The sequence below is a fragment of the Schistocerca piceifrons genome, chromosome 10 (genome assembly GCF_021461385.2).
Source record: "Schistocerca piceifrons isolate TAMUIC-IGC-003096 chromosome 10, iqSchPice1.1, whole genome shotgun sequence".
In the NCBI taxonomy this organism is placed as follows: Eukaryota; Metazoa; Arthropoda; class Insecta; order Orthoptera; family Acrididae; genus Schistocerca; species Schistocerca piceifrons.
This window is the reverse complement of record NC_060147.1, coordinates 108,822,727-108,845,717: the sequence shown is the minus strand read 5'-3', so window position 1 is coordinate 108,845,717 and position 22,991 is coordinate 108,822,727. Positions and strand designations below refer to the sequence as shown.

General features: G+C 46.1%; 1 protein-coding gene across 1 annotated transcript in view; it reads left to right on the top strand.

Annotated features, from left to right (window-relative positions):
* Positions 1 to 22,991, top strand: part of LOC124719095 (extensin-like) — a 97,997-nt gene that overhangs the window by 61,800 nt on the left and 13,206 nt on the right. The window contains exons 2-3 of the mRNA XM_047244788.1: positions 4,387 to 4,562; positions 14,231 to 14,724. Of these exons, the coding sequence (XP_047100744.1) occupies positions 4,387 to 4,562; positions 14,231 to 14,717 (663 nt within the window). The 3' untranslated portion in view covers positions 14,718 to 14,724. The remainder of the gene's footprint in view (positions 1 to 4,386; positions 4,563 to 14,230; positions 14,725 to 22,991) is intronic.

Genomic DNA, 22,991 nt, shown 5'->3' with positions numbered 1-22,991 from the left:
GTGATGGTACACATTTCTCCTCCTTACACGAGGCATCACAACGACGTTTCACCAGGGAACGCCGGTCAACTGCTGTTTGTGTCTGAGATATCGGTTGGAAACTTCCTGGTGTCAGGACGTTGTAGGTGTCGCCATCGGCGCCAACCTTGTGTCAATGCTCTGAAAAGCTAATCATCTGCATATCAGAGCATCTTCTTCGTGTCGGTTAAATTTCGCGTCTGTAGCACGTCACCTTCGTGGTGTTGCAATTTTAATGGCCAGTAGTGTAGAAACAAAAGTCTGGAGCCGCACGGCCTCTACGGTCGCACGTTGGAATCCTGCTTCGGGCATGGAAGTGTGTGATGTCCTTAGGTTAGTTAGGTTTAAGTAGTTCTAGTTCTAGGGGACTGATGAGCTCAGCAGTTAAGTCCCATAGTGCTCAGAGCCATTTGAACCATTTTTTGTAGAAACAAAACGGCGTTCCATGTAGCGGCGCCACACCACCCGTCCTCCGAAAAAAAAAAGTTCAAAGCCGCACCCACAGCTGGTAAACTTATGGTAACAGGTTTCTGGGGTCCTCAAGCGGTTATTCTGTTTGATATCCCTCCTCGTGGTGCAACGATCAACTCGGAAGTGTATTGTGTTGCCCTCAGAAAAATTGAAGAAGCGAGTTTTGGGTGTTCGACGACTCAAAAATACAAACGAACAACGCACAAGTCTGCGCACCCGAGAGGAGCTCACTGAACATCAGCGGACAGTTCTTCCTCATCCACCCTACAGCCCAGATCTCGCACTTTCCAATTTCCATCTGTTTGGCCCACTGGAGGATGCATTCCTCGGGAAGCAGTGTGTGGGTGATGCAGCAAGACGTTCGCTCCGACGTCACCCAGTAGGGTGGTACTATGTTGACATAAAGGCCCTCCCAGTAAAGTGGTGTACGACTATTGCACTGAATGGAGATTATGTTTAAAAACACGGTTTTTTAGCCAAAATAAAACCAACCTGCTTTCAGAAAGAAGTATGTTGCATTACTTATTGAATGCCACTTGTACATCTCCTACACTTCCCCATAGCAGTCTAGCAGTACTGTTCAGACACATGAATTGCACCACCCACATGTGTGAACGTTTTCTGCTTCGCTCATACGAGGTGCATTCAAGTTCTAAGACCTCCGATTTTTTTTTCTCCGGACTGGAAAGATATAGAAACATGCGCATTGTTTTAAAATGAGGCCGCGTTCATTGTCAATACGTCCCAGAGATGACACCACCGTATGGCAGATGGAATTTTACCGCCAGCGGCGAGAATCAGAACTGTTTTAAATACTTAAAATGGCGACGTTTTCCTTACTTGAACAGCGTGCAATCATTCGTTTTCTGAATTTGCGTGGTGTGAAATCAGTTGAAATTCATCGACAGTTGAAGGAGACATGTGGTGATGGAGTTATGGATGTGTCGGAAGTGCGTTCATGGGTGCGACAGTTTAATGAAGGCAGAACATCGTGTGACAACAAACCGAAACAACCTCGGGCTCGCACAAGCCGGTCTGACGACACGATCGAGAAAATGGAGAGAATTGTTTTGGGGGATCGCCGAATGACTGTTGAACAGATCGCCTCCAGAGATGGCATTTCTGTGGGTTCTGTGCACACAAACCTGCATGACGACCTGAAAATGCGAAAAGTGTCATCCAGGTGGGTGCCACGAATGCTGACGGACGACCACATGGCTGCCCGTGTGGCATGTTGCCAAGCAATGTTGACGCGCAATGACAGCATGAATGGGACTTTCTTTTCGTCGGTTGTGACAATGGATGAGACGTGGATGCCATTTTTCAATCCAGAAACAAATCGCCAGTCAGCTCAATGGAAGCACGCAGATTCACTGCCACCAAAAAAATTTCGGGTAACCGCCAGTGCTGAAAAAATGATGGTGTCCATGTTCTGGGACAGCGAGGGCGTAATCCTTACCCATTGCGTTCCAAAGGGCACTATGGTAACAGGTGCATCCTACGAAAATGTTTTGAAGAACAAATTCCTTCCTGCACTGCAACAAAAACGTCCGGGAAGGGCTGCGCATGTGCTGTTTCACCAAGACAATGCACCCGCACATTGAGCTAACGTTACGCAACAGTTTCTTCGTGATAACAACTTTGAAGTGATTCCTCATGCTCCCTACTCACCTGACCTGGCTCCTAGTGACTTTTGGCTTTTTCCAACAATGAAAGACACTCTCCGTGGCCGCACATTCACCAGCCATGCTGCTATTGCCTCAGAGATTTTCCAGTGATCAAAACAGACTCCTAAAGAAGCCTTCGCCGCTGCCATGGAATCATGGCGTCAGCATTGTGAAAAATGTGTACGTCAGCAGGGTGATTACGTCGAGAAGTAACGCCAGTTTCATCGATTTCGGGTGAGTAGTTAATTAGAAAAAAAATCTGAGGCCTTAGAACTTGAATGCACCTCGTATTTCTGGAGTTGGTGTTTCGCTCTAACAGCTCACCATCAGCAGTACAGTTTCCACAATCGTGTTTCGTGGAGCTGTCGGTTATGGCGCCGGCTCAACCGCGCTCCGGGTGACTGCTGTATGGCCTGGCATCGTTCTACCTGTCTCATATATACTGCCTGACAAAGTGATAGGAGAACCTACAGAGTGCACTAGTGTTGTTCGTGTTTAGTGTTGTTACGAGGCCTGGTAGGGTATACTATGGGCGTGAACAGCGATAGATGTTGGATGACTATATAAAATTAATCGTTGGCAAAGTAGATGCCAGACAGATTCATTGGAAGAATCCTAAGGAAATGCAGTCCGAAAACAAAGGAAGTAGGTTACAGTGCACTTGTTCGCCCACTGCTTGAATACTGCTCACCGGTGTGGGATCCATAGCAGATTGGGTTGATAGAAGAGATGGAGAAGATCCAACAGAGAGCAGTGCGCTTCGTTACAGGATCATTTAGTAATCGCGAAAGCGTTATGGAGATGATAGATAAACTCCAGTGGAAGACTCTGTAAGAGAGACGCTCAGTAGATCGGTACAGGCTTTTGTTGAAGTTCCGTGAACATATCTTCACCGAGGAGCCGAGCAGTATATTGCTCCCTCCGACGTATATCTCGCGAAGAGACCATGAGGATAAAATCAGAGAGATTAGAGCCCACACAGAGGCATACCGACAATCTTTCTCTCCACGAACAATACGAGACTGGAATAGAAGGGAGAACCGATAGAGGTACTCAAGGTACCCTCTGCCACACACCGGCAGGTGGCTTGCGGAGTATGGATGCAGATATAGATCGCTATGAAGAATGCGGAAATGGTGTTTACTCATGTGAGACACAATCATCAGCACCTGGCAGTGTTTTGAAAGGATCTCATTGTGGGGCGCTATGTGGCGAAGTGGTCGAATTGTGCAATATCCTGATTTGTGGGTTATTCTGTGTCATACTGCACCATCGATCACAGACTAGCAGCAGCCTTAGCAAGGAATTCCTGTGCATGCATAGGCTGCCTTTAACCCTACGCCACACTTTGTACTGAGTGGTGCTGTGATATGGAAGCGTGAACTGCTGATCAGTGACGTCGCATAGTGGCCAGTGGCGAATTAGGGCACTGCACTACATCCTCAGCATGTATGGCAGCAAACTTGGGAGAGATGCCATCCTTCCAGTGCCTTAGAGAGGAACATTGGTGTTACGCTTGGCATCATGGTGTGGGAAGCCATCGAGTGTGACTTCAGGTCACGGTTGGTAGTGGCTGTGGGAACTCAGATAGGGAAATGGTTACATCACAGATATTCAAGTGTTACATCTCAAGTGACGGTATCATGGTCCCATTTTTCAACAGGACTGTATCCACCCATGCATACACATATCTCTATGAAGCGTCAGCATGATTATGAGATCCTCTTCTGACCAACAAGGTCCCCAATGTGCGACCAGCTTGTGCCTGTACCAACTATATCGAGGATCACTTACGATAGTTGTGGGGCTGCTCGCCTCATGAGAGGATACAACGGCCTTATGAAGCCCTTCCCAACCGAATCAGTGAATGCATCCAGGTCAGAATGGTTGCAACGCCTTACTGCCATGTTCTTTCCAAATTTGAGTGGGGTTTGCAGTCACTGAAAGAACACCAAGAATCTTCTCAATGCGTGAAGTTTAATTTCGTTTGCTCCTACCTTCCAGGGGGCTTCACTCTTTTTGCTGGTATTTCTCCCCTGTGGCCCATCATCAGGGTCACAGTTTGGGCACTTCACTTTGAGGGGACGCCACTGTTACTGTTGTAACTTTGCTCGGGATGGCTGCCACCTGAGCTAGCGTCATTGCTACTGTGTCACAGAGATATTTTGGGGCTGGCGTTTCGGCCGCCTATTTCATCATCAGGAGTATAGTTTGCACGCTCGTGTTTCAGTGGACGCCGCTGCTGCTGGCGGCGCTGGTGCCGCTGTGCTCCGGGTGGCTGATTCCTGGGATCGCGTCGCTGCTGCATGCCAAGGCCTACCTGCTACGCCAGTTCACCGGCAAGATCTTCCAGAAGCCTGCAGTCCACATTGCCAAGATACACGTCTATCCCGCCTACCCCGCCAGGTGAGAAACTGTTTTACATGCGCCACAACACGGGACTGGAATAGAAGGGAGAACCGATAGAGGTACCCTCCGCAACACGCCATCAGGTGGCTTGCGGAGTATGGATGTAGATGTAGATGTAGATGCCAAGCACACATTTATCGCGGTTTTTCCATATTTTTGTACAACCCTGTAACCTCTTCGTTTCTGCATTATGTATAGCTTGTTTTGAAAACACCAGTCACGTTCTTTCTCGAGCTATCGTAACGTTCTTTCGAAGATATATGTAAGGAACTGGTAATGTGAACACTGTACTCGTTTCTTCTTCTCTCTGTTAGCTCCTAAACGACCTTAGCCAATTGCTTGCAGCACTTCTTACTCGGGGGCTCTATCTGTGCAATTTATATTTAAATATGTCTATTGTAGAAAGCAGATAAAATTTATTTGATGCCTTCCTAAGAGACAAACTCCATTCCTTCCAGTTTGGCTGTATAAGCGTACACCAGATGTGGTTCAGATTCAAAGAAATAGTGTCGTAATTGAGAGATATAGAGTATATAAACTAATTAGAGACTGTACTGGTCTCCCACGATTCACAAAACAGTTCAGACCGCTTTTGCAGAAGCAACGGAGAAAGCGTGCCAAATTTAAAAGAACGCATAAAAGATTGGCCAAGTTATACAGAAACTTCGAAATTTAGTGCGATCTTATGCGAGATGCTTTTAATATTGACCACAACTAAATTGGGCCTCGCAATCTGGCAGAAAACCCAAGGAGATTCTGGTCGTATGTAAAGTACGCAAGCAGCAAGACGTATCTTCACTGCGCAATAGCAATGGTAATGTTATTGATGACATTGCTACTAAAGCTGAATTACTAAATGCTGTTTTCCGAAATTCCTTGACAAACGAAGACGAAGTAAATATTGCAGAATTCGAATCAAGAGCTGGTGCCAACGTGAGTAATTTGGAAATAGATATCCTCGATGTAGCGAAACAGCTTAAATGACTTAAGGCAACACTTCTGGTCGAGAGTGTATATCAGTTCGGTTCCTTTCAGGGTATGCTGGTACAATAATTGGTTCAAATGGCTCTGAGCACTATGGGACTTAACTTCTGAGGTCATCAGTCCCCTAGAACTTAGAACTACTTAAACCTAACTAACCTAAGGACATCACACACATCCATGCCCAAGGCAGGATTCGAACCTGCGACTGTAGAGGTCGGGCGGTTCCAGACTGTAGCGCCTAGAACCACTCGGCCACTCCGGCCGGCGCTGATATAATACCTACTTACTTAGCAATCATATGCAGTCGCACCAAAAAGTATTGGCACAGTCATATTTTAGTGGTTGTAGGTTAAACGAAACATATATTTCAGAACAGAACCCAAACACGTGCCACCTTACATTACATAGGTTACAAATATGTCCAAATCACCTGTCCGTAAAGTAACATAAAGTGTTATGAAAATAAACATCGCTCTTCTGCATCCCAAAAGTATTGGTACACGCTTATGAATCGGACAGTTTGTTCGTTCTCTTCATTGATGTTCACCTTCTAATAGCTGGTGTGCATGCCTTTAGCATCTGTAACAGCACGTAAACGCCTAGGAATGCTTTGTATTAAATTCTGGGCGGTATCAGGGGTAATTTTCGCCCATTCCTCCAGGAGCACTTTTTCCAAGTCGTTTTTACCGTACGGACGCCTTTTTCTGACTTATGTGTCAAGATCAGCTCACAGGTTCTCAATGGGGTTCAAATCAGGTCTCTGACGTGGTGTTAGAACCCTTCTTGGGGCATTGTACAGTAACCACACCCGGGTTTTCATGGCGGTATGTTTTGGGTCGTTGTTTTGCTGGAAATTAAACACCCCAGTAAGGCCCAATGTCTGCGCACTAGCGTGTAAATTACCTCGCAACACGTCGATGTATCTCATATGACCCATTGTACCGTGGTTTATAGCTAGGTTTCCAACGCCGGACGCCGCCATACAGCCCCAGACCATGATACCGTCCACCGTGTTTGACTGTGGGATGCATGTGTTTGATGTCGAGGTGCGTATTCGCCTTGCGCCAAACTTTCTTTCTTGCATCAAATCCGAACACATTGATCTTCGATTCGTCCCTAAATATCACAGTGTTCCAAAACTCCATCGGCTTGCTGATGTAGTCCCTGACAAACTGCAGGCGTTTCTGTCGGTTAATTTCCGATATGTATGGCTTTTTCCTGGGAGAACGCCCATGTATGTCAGCCTCATTCAACACATTTCGTATAGTTTGAACACTTACCTCTTGTCGGAGGACTGTCTGAACAACCTCAGCAACGGTTGCTGCACTTATAGCAGGTTCCTTCCGAGCAAGTGTGATGATACGGCGACGCTCTCGGTTTTGACCGTCCAGGACGACACTTATTCACTGTTGTTCCAGTCTCTTTATATTTATGAAAGCTGGCTCGTAGCGTGGTGTAGCTAACAGAAACCTCTGCTCTGATTTGTCGATAGCTTCTCCCTTGTGAATGGAGCAATACCACTCTCTCACGCAACGCCACTGAATGTTACTTCTTTTTCGGCCCCAAACTGACCGCTATCACGCAATACAGCAACAAACTAACGACTGGGTCGCCAACAACACGCAGTGTCTATTGCGTCAGCAGATGGCGTTCCGGTACCTGAAAACCCAGCAATATACCGAGAAGCCACGCTCTGTGCCAATACTTTTTGTGTGCAGGGGAGATGCATGTTTGCCCTCAACACTGCATTTCTTTGTTAATGGTAGGCACTGTGGGCAGAATTGTAACGTCTGGTATGTGAGATAGCACGTACATGTGCTGTGTAGCGGAAGGTGCGGCGTTTGTAACCAGCAACGATAAATACGCACGTGTGCCAATACTTTTTGGTGCGACTGTACAGCCGCACGCACCAGTGCCCAAGAAAGTGAATAAGAGTAATCCACTGAATTACAGTCCGAAATGACTAACGTCGATTTGCAGTTGGATTGTGGAACATATACTGTGTTTGAACATGATGAATTACCTCGGTTCGATGAGCCCTCTACCAGGCATAAGGCACAGTAGTCATGGAGATGTAGATGTAGAACGAGTCTCGAGCACCATACCTCAGATACTTCAAAATATTTCCTCTCTTAGCCATTATGTGGCTCAGTAACAGGAAACATTAGTCGGCCCCGGAAGAGGCATAAAATTGATTCGCTCTTCACGGATCCAACAAAAATTCGACAGCTCATGAGATCTGTGAAAGGCGATGTAGACCACAGAAGCCAGGAGCATAGAAAATACCGAGCGGGTGTTGACAGTTTCATATCGGACAGACTGTGCGTATGCCCGCTATTGAACAGAGCTGCGTAGAACACGTTAGATCTACACCTACCTCTACATGTACATGTACATGGATACTCCGCAAATCACACTTAAGTGTCTGGCAGATGATTTCGCCTTTGGTACCCTGAGAAATCTGCGGTATCAGAGTATGCTCTATAAGACATCGTACTGAATCCGAAGAGACATCTGTTGTTTGTTGTTGTTGTGGTCTTCAGTCCTGAGATTGGTTTGATGCAGCTCTCCATGTTACTCTATCCTGTGCAAGCTTCTTCATCTCCCAGTACCTACTGCAGCCTACATCCTTCTGAATCTGCTTGCTGTATTCATCTCTTGGTCTCCCTCTACGATTTTTACCCTCCACGCTGCCCTCCAATACTAAATTGGTGATCCCTTGATGCTTCAGAACATGTCCTACCAACCGATCCTTTCTTCTAGTCAAGTTGTGCCACAAACTTCTCTTCTCCCCAATCCTATTCAATACCTCCTCATTAGTTATATGATCTACCCATCTAATCTTCAGCATTCTTCTGTAGCACAACATTTCGAAAGCCTCTATTCTCTTCTTGTCCAAACTAGTTATCGTCCATGTTTCACTTCCATACATGGCTACGCTCCATACAAATACTTTCAGAAACGACTTCCTGACACTTAAATCTATACTCGATGTTAACAAATTTCTCTTCTTCAGAAACGCTTTCGTTGCCGTTGCCAGTCTACATTTTATATCCTCTCTACTTCGAGCATCGTCAGTTATTTTGCTCCCCAAACAGCAAAACTCCTTTACTACTTTAAGTGTCTCATTTCCTAATCTAATTCCCTCAGCATCACCTGACTTAATTCGACTACATTCCATTATCCACGTTTTGCTTTTGCTGAGTTCATCTTATATCCTCCTTTCAAGACAATATCCATTCCATTCAACTGCTCTTCCAAGTCCTTTGCTGTCTCTGACAGAATTACAATGTCATCGGCGAACCTCAAAGCTTTTATTTCTTCTCCATGGATTTTAATACCTACTCCGAACTTTTCATTTGTTTCCTTTACTGCTTGCTCAATATACAGATTTAATAGCTTCGGGGAAAGGCTATAACCCTGTCTCACTCCCTTCCCAACCACTGCTTCCCTTTCATGTCCCTCGACTCTTATAACTGCCATCTGGTTTCTGTACAAATTGTAAATAGCCTTTCGCTCCCTTTGTTTTACCCCTGCCACCTTCAGAATTTAAAAGGGAGTATTCAAGTCAACATTGTCAAAAGCTTTCTCTAAGTCTACAAATGCTAGAAACGTAGGTTTGCCTTTCCTGAATCTTTCTTCTAAAATAAGTCATAGGGTCAGTATTGCCTCACGTGTTCCAACATTTCTACAGAATGCAAACTGATATTCCCCAAGGTCGGCTTCTACCATTTTTTCCATTCGTCTGTAAAGAATTCGCGTTAGTATTTTGCATCCGTGACTTATTAAACTGATAGTTCGGTAATTTTCACATCTGTCAACACCTGCTTTCTTTGGGATGGGAATTATTATATTCTTCTTGATGTCTGTGGGAATTTCGCCTGTCTCATACATCTTGCTCACCAGATGGTAGAGTTTTGTCAGGACTGGCTCTCCCAAGGCTGTCAGTAGCTCTAATGGAATGTTGTCTACTCCCGCAGCCTTGTTTCGACTTAGGTCTCTCAGTGCTCTGTCAAACTCTTCACGCAGTATCACATCTCCCATTTCATCTTCGTCTACCTCCTCTTCCATTCCTAATAGTTTCTGGGATAAGGTAATAAAGGAAGCAGTCTAGATAAAAATTTGTGACAACATTCTCAATAAAAGCGGCGACCTGCCGTTAAGCAAGGGTTCGGACCTGGCCATCAGAAGGTTGAAGTGGGTGCGAAACGAAAACAGGCCTTACACGGCACTAGAGCGAGCATCAGTGACGTCACCGAAGGTGGCGCGGTTGCATCGGCTATACAGGGTGAGACACTATTGCTAACTAGAATAACTCCGTATGATAAGAGCTGAAAAGTTCGTGGGACAGGTGTTGCATGGGACAGCGGGAGCCATAACATGATGTCCGTTGTTTGTTGATAGGTGGGGTCGCGTCAGAGATATGAAGGTCAATTTTGTTTTCTGAAATGGGATGCTATAGTTTGGTACTTATTTTCTGATAGCGGCTATCAAGACGAATCCAGTGATGTGTAACAGTATGGCCTCTGAAGCTCAACGAAGGTCAAGAAGGTCCATTTACAGAAGGTGTTCGAAGTGATGACCATTGGTATCAACACAGTGCTGCAATCTTCTTATCATGGATTGAGTGGTATTCCTTATCACTTCGGCACTTATCGAAGCACATGCTCTGACAATTCTCTTTCGCATATCGAGTCCTGCAAATAGTAAATATTCTCCGAATACGGCGTATCCATCTAACGTGCCATTGATATGTAAACCACATTCGACGGTTTCGCAATACAACACTAAAAGGAACGGTAAGGTTAGTTGTGGTGTCACCGCCAAACACCACGCTTGCTAGGTGGTAGCCTTTAAATCGGCCGCGGTCCGTTAGTATACGTCGGACCCGCGTGTCGCCACTATCAGACCGAGCGCCGCCACACGGCAGGTCTAGTCTAGAGAGACTCCCTAGCACTCGCCCCAGTTGTACAGCCGACTTTGCTAGCGATGGTTCACTGGCTACATACGCTCTCATTTGCCGAGACGATAGTTAGCGTAGCCTTCAGCTACGTCACTTGCTACGACCTAGCAAGGCGCCATATTCAGTTACTATTCTGAACAGATAATATTGTGAATCATGTACCGTCAAGAGTGACGTTCATCATTAATGGATTAAAGTTAAGTATCAAACTAATTATGTCCGCTTTCTGAATTCTAATTTCTTGTCATGTTCCAGACCTCACGTCAGTATAGTTCTTCCCTCCTCACGCCAGCCTGCGTGAGCTGAAACGCGTGCACTTCGGCCTCCACTCGTAACACGGTGTTGGCTCATCTGACAACACAAAACTAGTATCGTCGAATCAAGTGAATCTGAATAATGTATTACTTCGAAGAACAAGTCGATATGCTTCTCATTTACGGAGAATGCCAACGAAATTCAGTGAGAGTTATAGACTTATACGGTGAAAGATATCCTCAACGTAACGTACACGTCGTACATTAATATATGTGTATGATAATAGCTAACGAGGAAACAGAAATGGTACTCTTGCCACTGTGATTCGAGATCCTTGTGTTAATTCGCGTCAAATAGCAAGGGAATCTGGCATCAGCCAGAGTAGTGTTATTCCTGTTCTGCATCGTCATAAATATCATTCTTACCACATCGGTCCCCAGCAAGAATTAACTGGTACGGTTGTATGCGTCGCATTGAAATCTGCCGATGGGCTCAACTTCAGATGTAGAGGAATGACGCATTTATTAATATGATTTTATTTACTGACGAGGCTACATTCACGAACCATGGAAATGTTAATTTGCCTAACATGCATTATTGGACAATTTAAAATCCATGTTGACCGCGGCAAGTTGTACACCAAAAACCGTGGTCGGTGAATCTATGGTGTGGGATTCTAGAGGACAGAATTATAAGTCCCTGTTTCATCGAAGGAAATCTTAATGGTAGGTGTTACACCAGATTCCTCAAGAAACATTAGGTCTGTTATTGGAAGAATTACCTTCAGGAACAAGGAACAGAATGTGGTATCAAAGCGATAGGTGTGCGGCACATTTTTCGCTGAGGGCTAGAAATGAGTTGCAGAGACATTTCCCAAATCGTTGGATTGGACGCGGAGGAGATCTGTCATGGCCGGCTCGTTCGGAAGAATTGACGCCTCTGGATTTTTTCTTGTGGGGATTCGTAAAAGACCATTGTTTATAAAGACGTTCCAACTACACCTGAAGATATGCGAGTGAGAATTGTCAGAGCATGTGCTGCGGTAAGTGCCGAAGTGATAAGGAATACCACTCAGTCCATGATAAGAAGGTTGCAGCACTGCACTGATACCAATGGTCATCACTTCGAACACCTTCTGTAAATGGACGTTGTCGCCACCCTTTTGCCCTTTGTTGATTTTCGAAGACCTTACTGTTACACGTCACTGGATTCGTCTCGATAGCCGCTATCAGAAAATAAGTACCAAACTATAGCATCCCATTTTAAAAAAAACAAAGTTGACCTTCATATCTCTGACGCGACCCCACGATGCAACAAACAACGAACATCATATAATGGCTCCCGTTGTCCCATGCAAGTTTTGTCCCACGAACTTTTCAGCTCCTATCATATTGTCGGAGCTATTCTAGGTGGCAATAGTTAATGACTCACCCTGTATAGGGACGGCAACGGCAATCAAAAGACAGTCACCACTTGACAATGACCAAGGAATCCTCGACCGAAAACTCGTGGATTTTGAACCATTCAGTGCCGCTGGAAGCTCAAGAAAATTCCATCACTATTTTTATTATTTTCAAAATTTATTTTAAGTCTTTTTTATGTCTTCTTTGCCGCTTCCGTCTCCAGTAGCCTTATTTCCTAAATATCTGTATGGCGCCTAGTTTCTTTTATCTCTGTTTTCTCTGATTTTAAAGTTGACTTCCTCTCATTCCTTGGAGGACACGAATATTTCGTTTTCGAATTAATTTCCGTTTTATGCTTGTACCTCAATGCTAAGTCCTTAACTTGTAAGGTTCTTTGGCGATTTCTTTCATCTGGAGCTATCGCAGCTATGTTATCAGCAAACCTGAGCATCTATATTTTGCCTCGATATATTCTAATACCTATACAGTATCCTTTGCACTCGTTTATTGCATGTTCCATGTAGGTGCATATTGTATCCTAGTGCAACGACTTTAAAGATTTTCATGGAAATACAGCGTGCCGCCACTGGAGCATTTTTCCAGATGGTTGGAGAACAACCAAAATTTTGTTTTCTCAGGGCAGAATCCTTTTCCAAAACATACTTGAAATCACATACGGACACAAATACACTACTGGCCCTTAAAATTGCTACACCACGAAGATGACGAGCTATAGACCCGAAATTTAACCAACAGGAACAAGATGCTGTGATATGCAAATGATTAGCTTTTCAGGGCATCCACACTAGGTAGGCGCCGGTGGCGACTCCTACCACGTGCTGATATGAGGAAAGTTTCCAACCGATTTCTCAAACACAAACAGTTGACCGACGTTGCCTGGTGAAACATTGTTGTGATGCCTCGTGTACGGAGGAGAAAAGCTTACCATCACGTTTCCGACTTTGATAAAAGTCAGATGTAGCATATCGCCATTGCGGTTTATCGTATCGCGACATTGCTGATATGGAATCGCTGGGTTCAGGAGGGTAATACGGAACGCCCTGCTGGATCCCAAGGGCCTCGCATCACTAGCAGTCGAGATGACAGGCATCTTATCCGCATGGCGCATGTAACGGATCGTGCAGCCACGCCTCGATCCCTGAGTCAACACATGGGGACCTTTGCAAGACAACAACTATGTGCACGAACAGTTCGCACGCCTGCGATGGTGTACTCAACGACGAACCTGGGTGCACGAATGGCAAAACGTCATTTTTTCGGATGAATCCGGGTTATGTTTACAGCATCATGATGGTCGCATCCGTGTATGGCGACATCGCGGTGAACGGACATTGGAAGCGTGTATTCGTCATCGCCATACTGGCGTACCACCCGGCGTGATGGTATGGGGTGCCATTGGTTACACGTCTACGTCACCTCTTGTTCGCTTTGACGGCACTTTGAACAGTGGACGTTACATTTCATATGTGTTACGACCCGTGGCTCTACCCTTCATTCGATCCCTCGGAAACCCTACATTTCAGCAGGATAATGCACGACCGCATGTTGCAGGTCCTGTACGGCCTTTCTGGATACAGAAAATGTTCGACTGCTGCCCTGGCCAGCACATTGTCCAGATCTCTCACCAATTGAAAACGTCTGGTCAACGGTGGCCGAGCAACTGGCTCGTCATAATATGCCAGTCACTACTCTTGATGAACTGTGGTATCGTGTTGAAGCTGCATGGGCAGCTGTACCTGCACACGCCTTCCAGTCTCTGTTTGACTCAATGCCCAGGCGTATCAAGGCCGTTATTACGGCCAGAGGTGGTTGTTCTGGGTACTGATTTCTCAGGATCTGTGCGCCCAAATTGCGTGAAAATGTAATCACATGTGAGTTCTAGTATAATATATTTGTCCAATGAATACCCGTTTATCATCTGCATTTCTTCTTGGTGTAGCAATTTTAATGGCCAGTACTGTAGTAAACTTGAGGGTGGTCATAGCTGTGTATCGAAACACAGGATGCTGTATATACGAGTGCTTTCGTCTGTCACGCAGGACGATATACTACCCTCCGAGGCCGGTCTACCGACCGCCGCCCCCGGTCTACGGCCCACCCCCGGCTTACGGCCCACCCCCTGTCTACGGGCCGCCTCCGTCGTACGGGCCGCCCCCAACGACGACGACGACGACGACTTCGCCGCCAGAGACATTACCTCCGGAAACTGAACCTCCGCCTCCCCCGGAGGCGCCTTATGCACCGCCACCGCCACCGGAGTCGTCGTACGGGCCTCCACCGCACGAAGAGGTGTCCACGGAGCCTCCTCCACCTCCACCGGCGTATGGCCCGCCCCCGGCATCCTACGGCCCACCACCAGTGACGCACGGGCCGCCTCCATCGTCTTACGGACCACCCCCTTCGTCTTACGGCCCACCCCATTCGTCTTACGGTCCGCCTCCGACAACGTATGCGCCACCGCCGTCGTCTTACGGGCCGCCTCCCTCGTCATACGGCCCACCCCCAGCGTATGGAGTTCCCAGATGAGAGCGAGGTAAGTCGAGGCTGCATCCGCCTGCTCTAAATGCCACAGTGCGTTACACGCCTCAGTGTCTGGTGACAGCTGCATAAACGCTCGTCCTCTTGGGCGTGACCGAGCGAGGTGGCGCAGTGTTTAGCACACTGGACTCGCATTCGGGAGGACGACGGTTCAATCCCGCGACCGGTCATCCTGATTTAGGTTTTCCGTGATTTCCCTAAATCGCTCCAGGCAAATGTCGGGATGGCTCCTTTGAAACGGCATGGCCGATTTCCTTCCCCATCCTTCCCTAATCCGATGAGACAGATGACCTCGCTGTCTGGTCTCCTCCACCAAACAACCCAACCCAACCTCTCAGGAGTGCCACAGGGCGCAGTCTTAGCCCCACTACTGTGCTCCACGTGTTTTGGAAATAGACGTTCCACAGCCGCACTTTGCTTTTTCTTTTGTTTGTTGTACGTGGTCAGAGGGTCAAATGGTTCAAAAGGCTCTGAGCACTGAACATCTAATGTCATCAGTCCCCTAGAACTACTTAAACCTAACTAACCGAAGGACATCACACACATCCATGCTCAAGGCAGGATTCGAACCTGCGACCGTAGCGGTCGCGCGGTTCCAGACTGAAGCGCCTAGAACCGCTCGGCCACTGCGGCCGGCATGGGCACAGGGAAGGGGGAGGAAGGTTGTAACATCTGGCTTGTGACGATAATGTACAGGAGGTCGAGCGGTCAGGCCTTGTGAGTGGGCATCCGGGGCTGCCGTTTAAGTGACAGAACAGAAAATTAGCTACAGTAAAGAGAATATACGGGGCGAGCCAAAAGTTCTTGGACACTTCCATAAGTTGGAAGATTAAAGGGAAAATTGAAATGTGATGATGGGAACATAGGTTTGACGTGGGGCCGCAACTTTTGGAGTGAATGTCATTCATGGTCGCCATTTTGGATTCAAGTTATTTTTTTTAAGGGGTGGGGGGGGGTGTATGACACATCAAATAACACTCGCTTGTGCTCTGGAAGTGAGTGGTGTAATTTGTTTTTGTCTATCTTTTACAGTTTAGAAGTTATTAATGTTCAAATATACCTTGATACCGACATGTGTCTCTCTTTGTTCCAGCTGATCTAAAACGGTATGACGGTAATTTCCCAACTTTGAACATTAATAACCTCTGATCTGTACAAGATAGACAAAAACAAATTACACCACTAAATTTCAGAGCTCAAGCGAGTGTTATCTGACGTGTCATACACCCCCCTTCCCTTTGAAAGGAAATGACTTGAATCCAAAATGGTTCAAATGGCTCTGAGCACTATGGGACTTAACATCTATGGTCATCAGTCCCCTAGAACTTAGAACTACTTAAACCTAACTAACCTAAGGACATCACACAACACCCAGCCATCACGAGGCAGAGAAAATCCCTGACCCCGCCTGGAATCGAACCCGGGAACCCGAGCGTGGGAAGCGAGAACGCTACCGCACGACCACTAGATGCAGGCACTTGAATCCAAAATGGTGGATTTCAAGATGGCGGCCATGGATGACATTCACTCCAAAAGTTGCGGCCCCACATCAAACCTATGCTCCCATCATCACATTTCAATTTTCCTTTCAATCTTGCAACTTATGAAGGTGTCCAAGGACTTTTGACTCGCCCTGTTTTTCAGTGTACGGTATACAAGGGGCGCGGCTAGGGTCGGAAGTATGGCCCAGTCTAAGAGGTCTAACAATTAAGTGAAGTGGGAGGCGGTTCATGTTAAGTGATGTCGGTGGCCAGTCATGGAACGCACAGCCGGTGGCTCTGCCTCCCAGGAAAGACGTCTGTTCTGATGGAACTCTGGCTCACAAGAGAGAGAGAGGCAACTGTGTTATGCTCTGCAGAACGCTGCAGCACCCACACACGTGACCTGTATTCCACGCATGCTATTGGCTAAAAATGGTTCAAATGGCTCTGAGCACTATGGGACTTAACATCTGAGGTCATCAGTCCCCTAGAACTTAGAACTACTTACACCTAACTAACCTAAGGACAGCACACACATCCATGCCCGAGGCAGGATTCGAACCTGCGACCGGAGCGGTCACGCGTTTCCAGCGCCTAGAACCGCACGGCCAAACCGGCCGGCTATTGGCTAAAACCGATGGCGTGAATTCAATAGCAGTTTCAGCAGAAGGCTCAAGGTGTCTCTTGTCAGCAGCTTTAAGTGGACAGAACTGCCTTGGTTCTGAAAGAGAGCCAACTTGTGTCACGTAGGCACAGCAAATGTTGCTCTGGGAGAAGTATAGATGTCACTGGGAATTTGTAATAAATTTTTTTACACCAATTTCCTCAAATATTCCTTGGCTGGCTGCCACTCTGAACATTGTGTTGGTAGTACTGAAACATGAGGTAACAGGCATCAGCTTTGACCTGTGACTTCATTAAGAAGATGGAAAATCGTGTCCATTACTAGCTGCGCTCCGCCGTGTTAAACTGTGTTAAAGTGTTGTTCATGAAGAAATATTAACGCCGAAACTCACTATCTACGCGTATGCGCCATCACAAAAGTTCTCTCGAGGTACGGAGGTGCGACCCACTTGCGGCCCAGCAAACCGCGTGACATCAGAAAACACACACACACACACACACACACACACACACACACACACACACACACACACACACGATACCTTGGGATACTGGGAGAAACTGACAGAAAACATGTCGCCGTCCAGAACTCACTCGTTTGTGTGAAGAAAAAATATTTACGCGACCCAGTAGCGAAGTACAAAACGTACCAGGAAACGGAGTAAATAATTTCACGGCTGTTGCGACATGTCGTTAGAGAAGAAACAAAAAAAAAATTGTCTTGGTGTGTACGAAGAGCTAGAACCTACCGCAATACATCTGTGGTCCGAGACTTCCTGTTCTCTGCCTATATGTAGAGATTTCAGGCTCTCGATACGCGTGAGCAGCCAACGTGATTCTGTCTGCGAAAAACATGGTGTGCTCAGATGAATACCTACTACTTTTAACGTTTGTCCTTTAGTCTCATTTATAGTGGTCGATAATCTTCCTGCTGTTCTACATTTATGTACGTACTAATTTCATTTATTAAAACAGTAAAAAACTAATTTATACGCTAAACGTAATGTATTCATTTGACATTTTTCTTTCATGGATGTCTTTTTAGTCACGTTATGCATCCCACGTGAACAGCAGTCACATAGACCATCACATGGAAGCAGTGATTTCCTTTTGGCCTATGGATAAAAGGGCCTATGCGTTGATTCAGCGTATAGGCTATCTCTATTCCAAAGTACATCTAAATCCGTCCACCTGTTTCAGCGTGAAGGAGTAACAAACATCTTAACTCGACGAAGAAGACAGTAAGCAATTTCTAGTTCGGTGCAGCTCAAATCTTCTAATATTTGTGCCTGCAACGTCATCTGCCCTCACGTGTGTGCCTGTTGGCAGCGGATTTGCTTGCATATCACAATCGAAACCAGCCTCACTAAAAGCCTACCACGTCCTCCTACATATAAAGGCACGACGTCTCCCTATTGTACACCATTTAAATGACACCGTCGACGTGAGCCTTCCATCGTATCAGAAGTATACCCGCGGCTCAGACTCAGCGGCTAAAAGGAAGCATGTCTGTATGGAAGTCGGCATTAAACACTTCGACGATTGTATAAGCATCGCATTCATTACGTTGAATCGTATTATTTAGCACATATTAAACAGTAAAAGCATTTTGACAACTACGATACGGTTCAGAAGTGGAAACGTAAATAGCTTTATCTAAGAGTAATTATTGTTGCACATTTCGCGTTGTATTCATCAAATCAATAAATATTATTACACATTTTTAAAAGCAGCCTGTGTGTTAATTCAGAGTATAAGACAATTCCATTCTAAATATCTTCGAAGTCCGTCCAGCCGTTTCAGCATGAAGGAGTGACAAACATGCTCACACACAAACTTTCGCATTTATGACGTATATGGGATGGCGTTCATGATGTGACAGATTCAATAATTAAGCAGACCAAAACAATTCCATAAGACAGCATGTAATTAAATTAATTTGAAGGAGAAAATGAAATTAACGGGACACTGACGAGAATTAGAGGGTTTTCAATGGCGACTAGCAAAATAATCGGCATTCCTACCTTAATATACAGACCCAAACAAAAAATTACTCCCAAATCCAGTAGGCCAACATTACACAAACCTCACGATAAAATACACTCCTGGAAATGGAAAAAAGAACACATTGACACCGGTGTGTCAGACCCACCATACTTGCTCCGGACACTGCGAGAGGGCTGTACAAGCAATGATCACAAGCACGGCACAGCGGACACACCAGGAACCGCGGTGTTGGCCGTCGAATGGCGCTAGCTGCGCAGCATTTGTGCACCGCCGCTGTCAGTGTCAGCCAGTTTGCCGTGGCATACGGAGCTCCGTCGCAGTCTTTAACACTGGTAGCATGCCGCGACAGCGTGGACGTGAACCGTTTGTGCAGTTGACGGACTTTGAGCGAGGGCGTATTGTGGGCATGCGGGAGGCCGGGTGGACGTACCGCCGAATTACTCAACACGTGGGGCGTGAGGTCTCCACAGTACATCGATGTTGTCGCCAGTGGTCGGCGGAAGGTGCACGTGCCCGTCGACCTGGGACCGGACCGCAGCGACGCACGGATGCACGCCAAGACCGTAGGATCCTACGCAGTGCCGTAGGGGACCGCACCGCCACTTCCCAGCAAATTAGGGACACTGTTGCTCCTGGGGTATCGGCGAGGACCATTCGCAACCGTCTCCATGAAGCTGGGCTACGGTCCCGCACACCGTTAGGCCGTCTTCCGCTCACGCCCCAACATCGTGCAGCCCGCCTCCAGTGGTGTCGCGACAGGCGTGAATGGAGGGACGAATGGAGACGTGTCGTCTTCAGCGATGAGAGTCGCTTCTGCCTTGGTGCCAATGATGGTCGTATGCGTGTTTGGCGCCGTGCAGGTGAGCGCCACAATCAGGACTGCATACGACCGAGGCACACAGGGCCAACACCCGGCATCATGGTGTGGGGAGCGATCTCCTACACTGGCCGTACACCACTGGTGATCGTCGAGGGGACACTGAATAGTGCACGGTACATCCAAACCGTCATCGAACCCATCGTTCTACCATTCCTAGACCGGCAAGGGAACTTGCTGTTCCAACAGGACAATGCACGTCCGCATGTATCCCGTGCCACCCAACGTGCTCTAGAAGGTGTAAGTCAACTAACCTGGCCAGCAAGATCTCCGGATCTGTCCCCCATTGAGCATGTTTTAGACTGGATGAAGCGTCGTCTCACGCGGTCTGCACGTCCAGCACGAACGCTGGTCCAACTGAGGCGCCAGGTGGAAATGGCATGGCAAGCCGCTCCACAGGACTACATCCAGCATCTCTACGATCGTCTCCATGGGAGAATAGCAGCCTGCATTGCTGCGAAAGGTGGATATACACTGTACTAGTGCTGACATTGTGCATGCTCTGTTGCCTGTGTCTATGTGCCTGTGGTTCTGTCAGTGTGATCATGTGATGTATCTGACCCCAGGAATGTGTCAATAAAGTTTCCCCTTCCTGGGACAATGAATTCACGGTGTTCTTATTTCAATTTCCAGGAGTGTATATATGTATACGAAGTGAGTATCATCATTGGTTTAAAAAAAAAAAAAGTTCAAATGTGTGTGAAATCTTATGGGACTTGATGATGCCATTATGGCCGTATCACTTTAGGACATGGTGTAAAAAAGATCTGAGGATGGTCTTTACAGACTGAAACCGGTCATCGTCTAAAGAATTCATATTGTGATCAGAGACTGAAATAAAAAAGCATTTTATGGGACTTAACTGCTAAGGTCATCAGTCCCTAAGCTTACACACTACGTAACCTAAATTAGCCAAAGCACAAACACACACACCCATGCCCGAGGGAGGACTCGAACCTCCGCCGGGACCAGCCGGACAGTCCATGACTGCAGCGCTTGAGACCGCTCGGCTAATCCCGCGCGGCTCGTCATTGGTAAACTGAACTTTACGATACCAAAGAATGAGTGAAACTGGTATCGAACATTCCGTGATGGAAGTGACCGTGTGACAGGGGGCGCTGTCATGATGCAGCACCCATTTGTCTGCAATGTCTAGTCTCAGTCGATTCATCCTTTCCCTGAGCTCTTCAAAGATACATTTGTAAAACAGAATATTGTTGCGCGGTGTGGGACCCTTACCAGATAGGACTGACGGAGTACATCGAAAAAGTTCGAAGAAAGGCAGCACGTTTTGTATTATCGCGAAATATGGGAGAGAATGTCACAGAAATGATAGAGGATGGGCATCATTAAAAGAAAAGCGTTTTTCGTTGCGACGGAATCTTCTCACGAAATTCCAATCACCAACTTTCTCCTCTGAATGGAAAATATTTTGTTGACATCGACTTAGATAGGGAGGAACGATCACCAAGATAAAATAAGGGAAATCAGAGCTCGTACGGAAAGATATAGGTGTTCATTCTTCCCGCTCGCTATACGAGATTGGAGTAATAGAGAATTGTGAAGGTGGTTCGATGAACCCTCTTCCAGTCACTTAAATGTGATTTGCAGAGTATCCATGTAGTTGTAGATGTAGATGTAAAACACTTCGTTGACAGTATGTCCTGGATAAACAAATTCTTTATGCACGACACCCCTACTGTCGAAAAAGGAGATCAGTATTGTTTTGATCTTTGATTTGCTCATTCAAGCTTTTTTCTGTCGAGGAGATGTCTCAGTGAGCCACTCCTCACTTTGTCGCAGGATCGTACCTAAAAATCCAGGATTCATCGCCTGTACTCACACAACCGAACCATTCACGATCCTTGTCAATCCTCGTAAGATGATCAACGCATGTGTTTCTTCCGTTGCCCTTCTGATCAGTTGCGAGGTTTTCCGCACAATTTTCGGGCAAACCTTTCGCATGTGCAAAACGTCCATCAAAATTTGATGCACGGTGAAAGTGTTTATCGGGTCACCCATTATTCTTATTGTTAAACGTCAGTCTGATCTCATAAGAGCACGCACATGTTGGAGGTTTTCTTCGGTTTTTCAAATTGAAGATCTCCCTTAGCAAAGTTCATCTTCAACGTGTTCTGGGCCTTCCAAATATGATTTGTGATACCGAAAACTTGTGCCCTTGATATCGAATGTTCCCCATAGGTCTGTTGCAACTGTTCAAAGGTCACACCCACGGACTCCCCAAGTTTAACACAAAAATTTACGGCATAACGTTGATCCCAATTCCGCTCATTTTAGTAACACACAACAAAAACACTATTTCACTTACGGCGCTCTCAAAAATCGCGTGATTACTGTTCGGAGTTGAAACTCTGACTGAGCATCTGGAAGGAATGAACACACCAGTCTATACAAGTAGAACAACACAGCGTTGCCAGACCACTCGAACTGTTGACAGTCTCATTATTTTTCTCACACACCCCTATGTAGCTCGAGCAATGTCCAGGATAGCAAGATGAGATAACAGGTCAACAAAACTGTATCCTCGATTGTGTGGCGAAATAAATAAAAAAATTAAATTTATTGATTTTTTTGAAAAGAGAAAAAACTATGGATATGGAACTTTAGAATTTTTGAAAGGCTTTTGTATGAACTGTGTTGACCGGCTTGAATTCGGACAAATTCAGTGCTGCATGAAATTTGGCTGTAATATAATTTACAGTTCCGATTAATAACATTTTTGAATTCTACGTCATTGCTGATTTAATCAGAGTTCTCACCTTAAACGTAGAATTAGTCCTTCTGCCACAATATTAATTCAGTAGTCGCCATCGATGTTCTTCTCTTTGTTGACCGTGTGTATCTTCCTAAGTCGGCATCGGTTTCCTTCACGAAGACGGTGGAAACAAAGGAATACAATGTTACGTCGCTTTAAATAATTCTCGTAAAACGTAGATAAATTCACTATTTTTTATTCACAAGAGAATAAGACTTGCTCTGCTCGTCGCACAAACCATAAATACTAACAAGATGGCTGCCTTTCAGCACACACCAAAAATTACGTCCATCCCCTACAAGGTAACAATCGAAAGTGTACCTTAACTTCTTCTTGGAGTTTGAAACAAAAGAAAATCCAATATGAACATTACAGAGATTATATTCTACATTCCTCTCAATTTAAGCTTTGGCGTAGACTTTAAAGTATTGTATGTCTCTGTGTCAGAATGTGTCATTACAATTGCCAGTGCAGATTTCTCTAACTAGCCACCGCGA